The sequence below is a fragment of the Etheostoma cragini genome, chromosome 16 (genome assembly GCF_013103735.1).
Source record: "Etheostoma cragini isolate CJK2018 chromosome 16, CSU_Ecrag_1.0, whole genome shotgun sequence".
Taxonomy (NCBI): domain Eukaryota; kingdom Metazoa; phylum Chordata; class Actinopteri; order Perciformes; family Percidae; genus Etheostoma; species Etheostoma cragini.
This window is the reverse complement of record NC_048422.1, coordinates 19,738,586-19,751,346: the sequence shown is the minus strand read 5'-3', so window position 1 is coordinate 19,751,346 and position 12,761 is coordinate 19,738,586. Positions and strand designations below refer to the sequence as shown.

The 12,761-nt window shown below is 40.4% G+C and overlaps 1 protein-coding gene across 12 annotated transcripts in view; it reads right to left on the bottom strand.

Moving 5' to 3' along the window:
• The window catches only part of LOC117959835 (disabled homolog 2-interacting protein-like), a 149,496-nt gene that overhangs the window by 3,040 nt on the left and 133,695 nt on the right, over positions 1 to 12,761 (bottom strand). For 11 of the 12 annotated variants that reach the window (XM_034897165.1, XM_034897166.1, XM_034897167.1 and 8 more), the window contains 5 exons: positions 11,003 to 11,891; positions 8,678 to 8,815; positions 2,981 to 3,183; positions 2,814 to 2,901; positions 1 to 877 (listed from right to left, as the gene is read on the bottom strand). The exon at positions 1 to 877 is cut by the window's left edge and continues 3,040 nt beyond it. In XM_034897165.1, the coding sequence (XP_034753056.1) occupies positions 710 to 877; positions 2,814 to 2,901; positions 2,981 to 3,183; positions 8,678 to 8,815; positions 11,003 to 11,891 (1,486 nt within the window). In that variant the 3' untranslated portion in view covers positions 1 to 709. The remainder of the gene's footprint in view (positions 878 to 2,813; positions 2,902 to 2,980; positions 3,184 to 8,677; positions 8,816 to 11,002; positions 11,892 to 12,761) is intronic. The other variant, XM_034897168.1, reaches the window with a different exon arrangement.

Sequence of the window (12,761 nt, the reverse complement as noted above, 5' to 3'; positions counted from 1 at the left end):
GGGCTCATCGGGACGCTCAGGAACACACCCGAGGAGTGAAAAGGGAAATAAAGATAATTTTGGACTAAAAATATCTATTTTTGAGCTTCTATTTGGTTCTTTATAAACAATAACTTTAAAATAAAGCACTAGAAAGGAATCCTCTCAAGACAACTAAAATGATAATTCAATGTGTGTCTTTGTTTTTAAGTGGGTCCACTTGGTTGTCAAGAGGGAGAAGAATAAGGAGAGAGAGGAGGAGAGGAAGGTTGCTAGGGTGACCGTGTCTGGTGGTTGTCACTGTGTGTGGTTATATAGTGGTTTGTCCCAGGCATAGGCAGGCTCTTGATCTGCCCCAGCAACTGCATACATCCACTAGCAAAGTGTTTGTCTGATAGACAGCTTTGAGTTTCATATTTACAAGCTCTGCCCCGCCTCCTCTGGCCGTCACCCTTGTAACAAAGGCCGTTGGGGGATCTTGTTCTCTCTGGGATCTCTCTGTTTTGCTGAAGTCCCGCCTCTTCTGTTGGGCCCCTCAGAGTGATGACCTCACTTCTGCACTGGTGTCCAAAAAAAGTTGAAATGTCTTCCAAAAGTGTCCTCTTTTAAAAACACACGCAAACCTTTGCAGTCTTTCAAACAGGCATGCAACCATGCATGCATGTCCTCTCACTGAATAACTGTACACACGCAGGCACTCAACACACACTCGGGGCAGATGCCAGTCTGTCTAGCAATTGCTGCTGTTCCTGAACTCTCCGTTTTCAGTAATCTGCAGCTTGGTGGGGTTGGTGGGGGAGATGCCGTTGCGAGTCTGCATGCTGTAGCGCTCCTTTAGCTGGCTCAGAGCGCTCATCAGACGGGCGTTGGCTGCATCCAACGATGCTATGCGCTTCTCCTGCAGACACACATTAACATAGTTAGAAAACATATTGTAGAATCGATATTTACAGACAAGCCACAATGATCTGTTTCTACTCAGGTGGAGGTTATGCAAGAGCCTCATGCAAGAACATATTTGTTTTCTTATCTTATAAATATCTCTAACATATTTGTGTCAGGACTGACTGTACAAGTTGAATTTACAAAACCTTTTTTTTAATGGCACAAACTTGTTGTAAATTGCTTGTTTAAACCTGAACTTATCACCTGTTCCTAAGAAGGTGTGCATTAGTAAGACCTTATTATTAGCATTATCAAGGCCCCCAAATCACCATATAAAGCTAACTTTTCTGCTCCATTTGCAGACAAGTTTCATTCACAAAAATGTTACCAAAAAGTAGAAAGAAGAATTTTTACACTGCGGAACTATGAGGGCCTACGGTCAGAAATCAGCAGACAAAAACGCAACAAATTTAGCAGTGTCACTTTCGTGTTCCAAACAACGCTCTTTAATGGAGTGTTTTAATGTTTCCTTGGACAGCAACTTCAATATAGACCCTGAGGCTGTTAGACTGGGAGAATTTCTATTGATTTCACACCAAACTACTAATGGCAAAATCTAAGTAAATTTTCGCAAGCCATGATGCAGTAGCTTTTATTTAATTGATTTCTGTAACACATTTAATCTCCAAATTAATTCAGACAAATGCATTTTTTGTTGAACAAGTGTTTTACAGGAGACATCTGTATTAGACTTGTACCACACGTACCACTAATACATTTTCTTACCCAACAAAAGAGTCTAAGTGGGGGAAATATACAACAAATTATGTGGCACTTATGAATCTCTCTGTATGAGTGGTTATTGCATGAGGCTCACCACGTTAATTATATAATGTAGGAAACACTGAGCCACAGAAGCACACTTCCCTCATTGTCTTCATAATGATATTTTTTTTTATTTTCACTCTCTATGCCTGTTTACTGAGGGAGACAACTTATTGCCTTACTGTGGCGTGTTTGCTTGCAGATGCAAAGTCTCATTACTTTAGGCGTGAAGGAGATTAATCACCTATGGATGTCCATATCTGGGTTTGTGCAAATGTCATGTTGCAGCATCATTGGTTTCCCCCAACCAATTCTGTTGTAAAATCACTTTGACATTAATCTCCAAAGAGGCACATTTGAGCTTAACTGTGTGTCTGTGTTTGCATACATATAATGTACAGGTTTTCCAGCATGTTGAAGAAATCGTGTCCACAGACAGCTGTAACAAACACTTCAGCAGGGCTTAATCTGTTTTTGCAACAGTTATACCCACACAATCATTCTCTGCTTAATTTATAATCACATTCCCAACAATCAACATTCAGAATTCCTCGCAGCTCTAAAGCAACACTTATTTTGGTTTTCTAAGACAGATTTTGAACAGTTTTATATGAATAAGAACCACATGGATTTTAGAAAAGCTACATGTTGACAGAAAACTAGATAAGACATTTGTAAATGTATGATTTATAAGAGAGAGAGTGGGAGGGAGAAATTCTGCTCAGCAATTCAAGCTTGTCAATGCCAGAGCTGATACGGCTATGAATTAAACATCTCGTTGTATTTCAGTGACCCTTTGTTTCCTTAAGCAGAGGACGCAAGTGACAGCACATAAAAATTTGACTCGCACAGACAAAAGTATCTACAGAGCCATGTGCAACCAGCACAGTGGGTGATAGCTAATTTCTGTATTGTACATGTGAAAGATTTTTTATTTGTATTTCTGTACTGGTGCAAAGAATTAACAAAGGAGGAAATATACAATAATATGCTCAGGTGCGATAAAAAACAAAAAACAAAAAAATGAGGGCTTGCAAAAGGAACCTACCTAACAATGAAATTAAAGACAGATGTACATGCTGCCGCACATTTGCAAATGAACATGAAAAAAAGATCAAACTGACCTGAGCGTCGATGATTTTCTGTTTAGAGTCTACCACAGCCTGCATGTCTGAATGATCCTTCTTTAGCTCCTCTTCTACTGACATTAACCTGCAAACAAGACCGACGTAATTAAAACCTTAAGAACAGAAAACAAAGTGGCATTTCGACAAAGTCTTCTTCTCCTTACCTGCTGATGATGCCCTTCATCTGGAGGTCCTTATCGTCCTGCTGTCTGCGCAGGCGCTCCTCCGACTCCTCCAGCCGGGCCTGGTACTCCATCAGCACCTTCTGGGCTTGTTCGTCCTGACCCTTCAAACGGGCCTCGTACTCTTCCAGCTTCTGCACCGACGCCCGCAGCTTCTCCTGCAGCACTGCGATCTCCTGCTGGTACTGAACAAAGATGCAGAGAGATGAGGAGACTCTCATCATCGCTGTTTTCATTATCATCACGATCATCTTCAGCATCATCAACCCTATCAGCAATGCCCCCCCTTCTTCATTACCATAGCCGACAAAAACAAAAAAGAAATCTCTCCATCAGGCCTGAGATTATGTCCTCTTGTTACTGAGAGAGTTTAATTTCTGTCTAGAATAGAGAAGGGAATCACATTCATTTTCAAGCCATTTTCAATATTGCTCTTCCATTTTAGAGCTGTGTAGCTGAAACCAATGACCTGTTGAGAGGTTAAACTGGCAATGAACAGTGAGAGGAAGAATAGAAAGGAAGTTTAGGATGGATAAAGATAAAGAGTAGGTGAGGAGAGAGGGATGCAACCAGTCAAGTCGGAGTCTAGGCTGTGAAATAAGCTCTGAAAATCTCTCCCTGACCTCTCGCTGGACCTCAGAGAGGCGTTTGAAGGAGTTTCTTCAGGCAAGGGGGAAACTAATGGAGAAATCTAATCTCTTCAGGACAGAAAAACACATTTCTTACAACAGTGAGGGATACTGTGATCAGTCAGCGTGTCACTGCAAGACCAGTGAGAGTGACACTATAGACAAGGAAACAAGAATAAGAGTCTACAGCCATGCTAGCAGCTCTGTGAGGCTTTACTAAAGCACAGTGATACTTTAAGCTAAATGCTAAGACCTGCATGCTCGCAATGTTGACATGCTGATGTTTAGCATGCTTTACAGTCTTAGCATGCTAACATTTGCTAATTAGTAGTAAATACAAAGTGCAGCTGAGGCTGTCAGTAGTTCTGCAGGAACTTGGTCACAAAACAAAGTATAGGACAAATTAGGTTTTGATGTGATAAAAAGTTGAACAATTGCCATATCTATTACAATTTATCTTCAAAGGTACATGAATTTCTGGGTTAAATTTTATGGCAATTTTGCAGAAAAAAGCTCATAGTGATAGTACAGGATGAGTACGATTCCAGGACTCCCGAATGTCTAAACAAAATTGCAATGGCAATCCAGGCCAGTTGACCAACATTGACATCCCTAAAGTCTTGCTGCAAGCATGAGTAAAAGGTGTAATCAGATCATTAGCCTTAATTATAATCAGTTAGCTTTACTTGATTAAATCCTTGTCTTCTCAGTTGTTTTAAAGGAAATACTACATCTTGTAAGCTTCATCCTAACTGCCGTTTCTTGGTCTTTCAGACCGACGATATAAACGTCGTCAGAAGTCTCCTTCCTTGTAGCTGAGAGTAACTCATTCTCTAAAAAAAAAATCTAAATTTAAGTATCATTCATTCAATAAAGGGCATTTTCAGACCAACAAAATATTGTCAAAACAAAAGAAAAAACTCAAAATGAACGGATTATCTTTGTATTATAACTGAACATGATCCAGCTCATTATTCAGCAACAACTGAAAGACAACACTGCAAAAGACAAACTATCAAAGCACCCTGAACGAGCAGCTTCAATTACACACAGCGAGGATGCTGCTGGGATCATTTATCTTTCCTCCTCACCTTCAACTTATTTTTCCATGTCACTCCCCTGCCCACCACTATAGGACATTTCTCCCATCATACCGCTCCTTCCAGGAGGAATAGGGACCTCAAATCGATTTACCTTATGGGCCCCTCCACCCTTTTCTCCACTACTCTCTCTAGCTCTACTATCGCTCTGCTCATGTCACTAGATCCCCTGAGAATTATTGACATGTACGGTCTCTGAAACTTTCATTGTCCTGCACTGTTCTCTCTCAAACACACAAAACATCTACTCGTCTTTCCCTCCGCCTGTGGTAGGCGAATGAGGAACAAATCTGTCTCTCCAACTTTCATAGTTTACATGGAAATTTATGCTTATAAGATTTACTGGAGACAATGTAAACACAAACTACTTTAAAGCCCACAAAAATATGACCTCATAACAGCTAATACGGCGTGAAGAAAGGCGCAGTGCATGGTGCTGAAATGAAGCCCTTCAATATTTATTTCAAATGTATACTTACATGAAATAAACAAAGTTTGTTTCCACTCCACAAACATTGGCAGCCCAATAAACAACGCAACAACAAAAAAACTGGCTGATGTCATTTAAAAACTGGCTCATTTAATAAATGTCACTTAATGTCCGAGCCCTGCCCTGCACTCTTGTCAGGAAAGTCAGGATTAATCAGATGTTCTCCTCTTCTCTGTCTTTATTTAACTGCAACATTGAACACCGAGAAAACATTTCAGTCCAACATTAACACGTTTAATAGCATATTTTGACAACATTTGATGGTTTAGTGTAAAAAAGGGTTTTGCTGAGATAAAGCCCTGTGCCTTGGCATCACTGACCTTTCATAAATATCTTTATATTTTGGTGGGAGATGTCATTATTTTTAATCTTTTAATAGATTATAAAACAGACGGAATATTGTCTTGGTGTTTTTTTTTTGCTACTGTTCTTTGATTTGATAACACAGAACAGGACTAAAGAGAGTTGGAATACAAAGGTGGTTTGAACATATGCATCTCTGCACCTGCTGTCCTGGTGTTACACCTGATGAGGATCAAGGTAGACTGTATTTGCAACCATAACAACATTGAACTCAGATCTTTCCAGGACACAATTAAAATGGAACTCAGAGCTAGAAGGACCGTTAAAAGAAAGAGATTGGGAAAATGGATGAAGAAACCAAACCTGTGAAACGACAAAGTCCAAATACTGGAGAGCGATTTTATAGCTACATTTATCACCTCCAAAATATATATGATCACACATATACTGCAAAATCAAACAAGCAGTAAACCAAAATGTAGTACTTTGGGCATAACACCACCTGTAGTAAACTGACCCCAGTAATGGACCAATAGCCAAAAAAAGGATACCCAGTTAATACAATTTAGAAATGGAGTGAATAAGCTAAATAATTCGACATCAAGAATCCAAACGTTGCTGATGATGGAGTTATTTTTGATTATGAGACCCACAATTAAATATTAAAGAAGGGTTGTCGGTCATTAAACTTAGGTGAATTATGGAAATGTCAAAATAAGGTTATTACATAGATGATCAATGAAATCAACAAGTTGGTAATTAATCACATTTCCTGTAATACAGCTAAAGTATTTAATTCATGATTTTTTTGTCTGCTTTTTGGAAAAGACATTGGCACTAATTTAGTTTCTTAATATATAAAATGTTGTATATAACTGTTATACATTTCTATTTGATTTCTGGTTCCGGTTCCTTTTGTATGCAGTTGCAAATTTTGTATAATCTGGCAATAAAGAAAGAAAAAACTCACATCCTTCCTAAACACTGCAACATTCATCCTCAACTTAACCTCAATTTTGTTGCTTTTTGAAGCATTTTTGGCACTTTTTACTATCTTTTTTTTTTTTTTTTTTTTAACATAAATTGTGGATCATTTGGACTCATAGTTAAGATCAGAGGATGTTGAGTGGATCACAGTTTATTTAAAAAGCTATAAAATTGAAGAAACCCCCCCCCCCCCACAATTCAATGAAAGTAATCATTAATTTGACATGGCTTCCATATAACGTACATCCACACATTCATGTTGTGTTGGGGCAAATTGGTTCAAAGAAACCCATAATTCTAATATAAAAATTGGTCAAATTTGACTTGAGGACAACACAAGGGTTACTGCAGAATCCAACATCAAGATAAAATGAAATGCACTACACAGAAATTCAACCTTCTTGTGTTTTACATTTGCTAAGCCTGCATTGCTTGTTCTTATATATATTCAGTGGTATTCATCTGGGAAATTAAGTGTCAAATAGCACTTGTTTTGAAATCCAAAAAGAAAATATTACGTTATTATTGCACTTAGTGTTCATCTAAATGAGCAAAAAATTTAATTCATTAAAATTTCTATTTTTATGTCTACTCCACCTTACAAGACAAATGCATTCCCTAATTTGTTACAGATCACTGAATACATACAATATATGTAAATGGATGTGAAAACTTACGATGGCTACTGTGGACCTGTTTTGTTAAGACTGTACAGACCATTAGCTGCAGCCTGTGTCTAAGCTGCTGTGGAAGATGTACTGTTTTCCAATCCTTCTCATGTTGCTGCTCTGCTATTTTAGGGTGGCTGCGGCTTTTTTGTTAAGACTGAAGTTATTGCCTTCTTTGGTTGCTCTCCCTGCCTGGGCTGCTGGCTTCCATAAAGTATGAGCTATGTTAGGATGACAGGTTTGTATTCATTATGGATGGAAAAGATAAATAAAAATGGGGGAGCATGGAAGCGAAGCAGAGGGTGAGCAGTTGTAAAGGTTGCTGAGAAGAAAAGCAGGAACGTAGGCAGTGGAAGCAGCAAAAAGCCTCTTTCTGTCTCCATCTCTCACATAAATGCATGTGTATACACACACACACACACACACACACATCCACACATCTGCTTAGGGCTTTTAAGTTCATCCCAAAAATGCTAAGAAAGAGAGGGGAAGGTTGTGAGGGTGTGTGGAGTTATTCAAGGTGGCGGGACATTTTATTAATAAAGTAAGAAGGTTAAAACAACACTTTTAACAACATTTATCATTTATGAAGTACTTCACAGTGTATTTTTAGAACGTTTTCTTCATTTATATAACAGATATAAGTGTATTGTTAGCTAAGTTAACATCTAATGTTGAGAAAATGATTGATAGCTGTAATTTTTTTGAACGGTTTGATTTTTTGGGTAAAAACACCACTTCCAGTTACATTCCAGCTACTCAAATGTGAGAATTTGATGCTTTTCGTTTCACACATGACAGTAAACCTAATTATTTGGGTTTTGAATACATCACATTGGGAACAACAACAGGTATTTTTTTAAACAATTTTTTTAAATAGACATAGGATAATCGAGGAGATAATGATCAGATTAATCGATAACAAAAACAACCCTTGTCCTGATATTCAATACTGGTTCCTGCTGACAACCATGCTGATTTTCTTGCTTGCTGTATTTAGCCTCACAGTTATTTTGACTTTAATAACAATTTTCTGCCATTATTGCTATGACTTTCCTGCTGGTGATAGCCAAAACCGAGCCCACTATGTTGGCTGAGAAAAAGCAATAAACATCCTCGAAAAACAGCCTGAACATTGCTGAAAAGCCAATTTCGAGATAATAGGGGATTGAGGTATTATAGGGTCACATGCAGAGCCAGACTAACACACAATATGTCCTATTTACCTAAATTGTCTGTTATAAATTCGCATATTATGACTTTAAGTGACAATTTGGGTATGTCTACGAGACCTCAGGTTTAGAGGAAAGGGAGTTGGACAAATCCAGCAGACAATTAAGTGGAGAAAGGGTGTTTTAAGGAGGAGCTGGTATGCGGGAACTAATGAGGGGTAAAGAAAGGAAGAATAGTTAAGTGTGAGTATCAGGGCTGAAAGGTTGAGGTGGATTGTGAAAGGGAGGGGGGTTGGTAAAGGTCAAAGGTTGGATGAGGAGGCAAGTTACCTTCTCCACCTGAGACAGATCCTCTCTGTTTCTCAGTGACTCGGGCTCCATCCCCTCATGGTCTAAATACTGCACATTCATATTCAATAGCCAGGCTGCTGTGCGGTCCAACGCACTAGGGTTCACTGGGGAGGGGGCCTAGTGAACACAACACAACACACACGCACACAAACACACACACACACACACGCACACATGAGCCGAGTGCAAGTGACAGGGAGGGGAAGGGGGGCAGGTTGCAATCACAGCACAGAAACAACAGAAATAAGCTTGAAATGCACCAAATAAACTGGACTGAAAGCAGCAGGTGAAATGGATACACACCTATGTCTTCAAGCTCACACATACACTGGAGCACACACGTCAAAGCACTGACTTAAACATGTACGAGTGTGTGCACCTACAGTGTCATACTAGCAGCATGGAAGGTAAATACAGTAAGACTAATGGAGATAAATCTAAAGAACCTGGAGGCAGATACTATTAGTTAAGGTGTGTTAGTTTCACTCGCCACTCATCTGAAGTACAGATGAGTAGAGAAGGTGGCCGTGGGCTGTTTCAGTACATTAGAGGAAACGTGGGACGTTTCTTTATAGTGCAGCACTTTTATTAAAATTAAGGGCTTTTGAAAAGGCTGAAATATTGGATTCTGACTACAAACGGACACAATCAAACATTTTTTGGTGTCAGCCCACAGATAAAATGTATCATAACTTAACTAGTACCCTCGTTGGTGACTGATGTCAATTCATTGAGAACATGTTAGAAAAAGTTCATTTTAATTCAAACAGGTTGAATTAAGATATAATTGCATACACTATGATTCAGCTGTTTTAGTTTTAGAAAACAAACCATTATTTTATCTTTTTTGCACATGCAATTGACACACAGTTGGAACCATCTTAAAGCCACTATGCAGCGTTTAAATATTTCAGACTTTGGCATCCCCTAGTGGTAGTATGAAAAAACAGGTGTGTGTTTACCAACGTTTACCATTTTCACAGTGGTAGTTCAGCATGTAGCATGCTAACATTAGCTAAGTAGCAGTAAACACAAAGTATAATTAAGGCTGACAGGAATGTGATTAGTTTGCATGTATGTGGTCTGAACCCACGTATTGGACATATCCCAATTTTGTCTTGATGATGAAGTTGGACCACCGAAAGTCCATCCTGGGGTAACACAAATGTCTGTACCAGATTACATGGCAATCCATTAATTAGCTGTCAGGACATTTCACTCAAAACCACAAATGTCAACCTCATGGTGGCAGAAGAGGAAAGGTCAGGGTATCACCAAAATCAGTAGGATTCCTCAGCTGGGAACCATGCATGTTTGTACAAAATTTTAACCAATCCACGTAGTAACTGCAGGGATTTTTCACTAGACCAGTGAAGAATTTAACCTGCTGGTGGCGCTAGAGGAAAAGATCACTGGACAAAGGTGGTTAGGATTCATTCTCTTGGGACCATTCCTATGTATAATTTCATGGCAATACATCCAGTAGGTGTTGACATATTTCCTTCTGGATCAGAGCAACGGAGGGACCGACATTTAAAAAAACTACAATGAAAAAAAACACAAAAAAGTAGACATAGTGGCTTTAAGGTTCTGGATTTTAGTTTGCTGCTTCAAGCACTGATAATAAATGTGTGTGCTGAATTTCCCTAACATACAATTTAATTAGGGTTTGGTGACATCAGTCAATCCTGTAGAATATTCCATAGAGAAGAGAGCAGAGCATTAGGGTTAATATGCAGATACCCTCCCCTTCAGCCAGTTACCAAGGGTAACCATTGGCTGGTGTTTTAAATTACGGCCTAAAGGTCTGACCTGGCAATACTGAACATAGACTTACCAGTGAAGGCATTGAAGAAAGGAAACCTCCCACTGTGACGGCACACACTGACACACATACTCTATTAAAGCACGAATCCAGCAATATCCTATATCTGTTTGTGTTCATGAGGTCGGCTTTCAATTGCCTTGTGAGCATATATATCGGTAATTAATAAAATGATAATTGTGCTTCCAACACCCTCATTTTCAGCCCATTAAACTTGACCAGTAAAACAGTGGCATAGGGATGAGCTGCCTGTATACACAATGACTATAGTTCATAAGGGCACAATGTGTCTGTACCCCCACACAGTCTTTTTCAACAATCTTTGAGACACATGGGCGTTTAATTGTAGGAACGTTTTTCCATGACTGTAATTTCAAGTGATTACATAGACTGAGACAGTAATAGTTGGCTGTCTTGACTAATGAGTATCATCCTCAATTATTTTACTGTATGTGTACGCTACAGTGTGAGTCCCATACCTGTTTGTGCTGAGCCCTCTGTTTGGTCTCAGGACTGTCACCTTTGGAGGAAGAGGACTGCTGTCGTAGCCGTGCGCCGCTGCCAGGCCAGTCGGGTGAAGATGTCATCATGTTGCCAGAGGAAGGCCGGGGGTAGGGTCCACTGTTGAGAAGATTCGGGGGTGTGCGGCCCCGAGTAATGCTCTGAGGAGGAGGCTGGTCTATCCTCCGCTGCGGGCCGGCACTGTTTTGTCTGGGGACGGTGGGCTGATGCTGTGTTTCTGTGAGGGACAGCTGTCGGCGGTTGAACTCCCCCGATCGCCTGGTGTATTCATCCCCGCTGCTCCCACCACCTCCACCTCCTCCACCTCCACAGTGGTTCAGGAAGGCATGCTTCCCTCCTGCTGGTCCGTCTTCATTGTTGCTATGGGAACTGACAGAACTGTGGCACTCTGAGCCTGAGTCGGTCATTCCGCGAGGGGACACAGGCAGGCAGGCCGCCATCTGGTACACTGGGTTCTGGAATGAGAGGGGGGCTAGTAGCTGGGCGGGTCGGCCTGGGGTACTTTCTGGGGCCAGGGTGGTGGGGTTCTGGCCTAGCCTCCTCAGAGTGGGACCTCCAGGGATGTTGCTCTGTGGGACTCTGGCTGACCAGCCTCCCCCAGAGGTTAGGCCTTCACCCAGGGCATCTGAGGAATTGGGAGCTGGGCCACCTTCCAGACTGCGGGGGTCCTGGAGGTCCACCATAGACAGACTCTTGCTGCCATTAGCCATGCCCAGGTCAGGTTCATTGGTCTCAGAGTAGCTTGAACTGCGTGCTGGGGAAGGCTGGATCCCTGAGCTCCTTGTCACAAAGAATAGGTCCTTATTTTCTGGGGTAGGGGAGGGTAACCTGGTGAAGTCAACTAATCTGAAAGAGATAGACAAAAAAATAAGGTAATTCTGGTGTGCATTTTAAAATCTCAGCCAATAAAGATCAGTCACAAGTGATAACCTTGAGCTGTGGACCAACAACACAATTATAATTCTGTAGTTTTCCTGTATTTAAATGTAAATGCATACTCAAATCATAATCAAAACTCTGTGTCCTAGTTAAAATAGGCAGCAATGTGTAGCAACCTATGACACATAATATGTAATAAGATCAGTAATCTGAATTTAACAAAAAAATAAAATTAATAAAATTACCAATTAAATAATTGTTAGATTTCAAATGCAGTAAGTAAGTAAGTACAGTAAAACATGAGGAAAAGAGTCATGAAGTCAGCAAACTGAATCACTAATGTGCCCCAAAAAGCAACATTTGCTAACATCAGCCACCCTAAGATACTGGTCATTACAGACAAACAGCAAACCTAAACAGCAGATTAGCATCAAGCTAAAATGCTTAGCTATTGTAACAGTGTCAGTAGAATGAAGTCATAAGTCCAGCTTTTGAAAATGTGTGGCCTCTGCACCTATTTGCTTTGTCCCTCGTCCCCCCACCTTCCCCTTTCTTCCTTTCCTTCAGCCGGCAGATGGAGGCTTTATTGCAAGAAGACGATTACCTTGACAGCCGTGATTTATCTTCCAATAATCTCTATTATTCACATCACGCTCATCTCCTCCCTCTTTATGTGTCCTTCTCCCTCTGTTCCATTACCCTCCCCTCCTAACTTCTTTCTCCTCTTCATTCTGCTCAATTTCTTCTCTCTCTCGATCTTGGCACTCTCCTTTTCTTTCTCCTACTTTTTTGTTCATGTCACTTTGGGGGATGTGAAGCAACTAGGTAAGAATCATG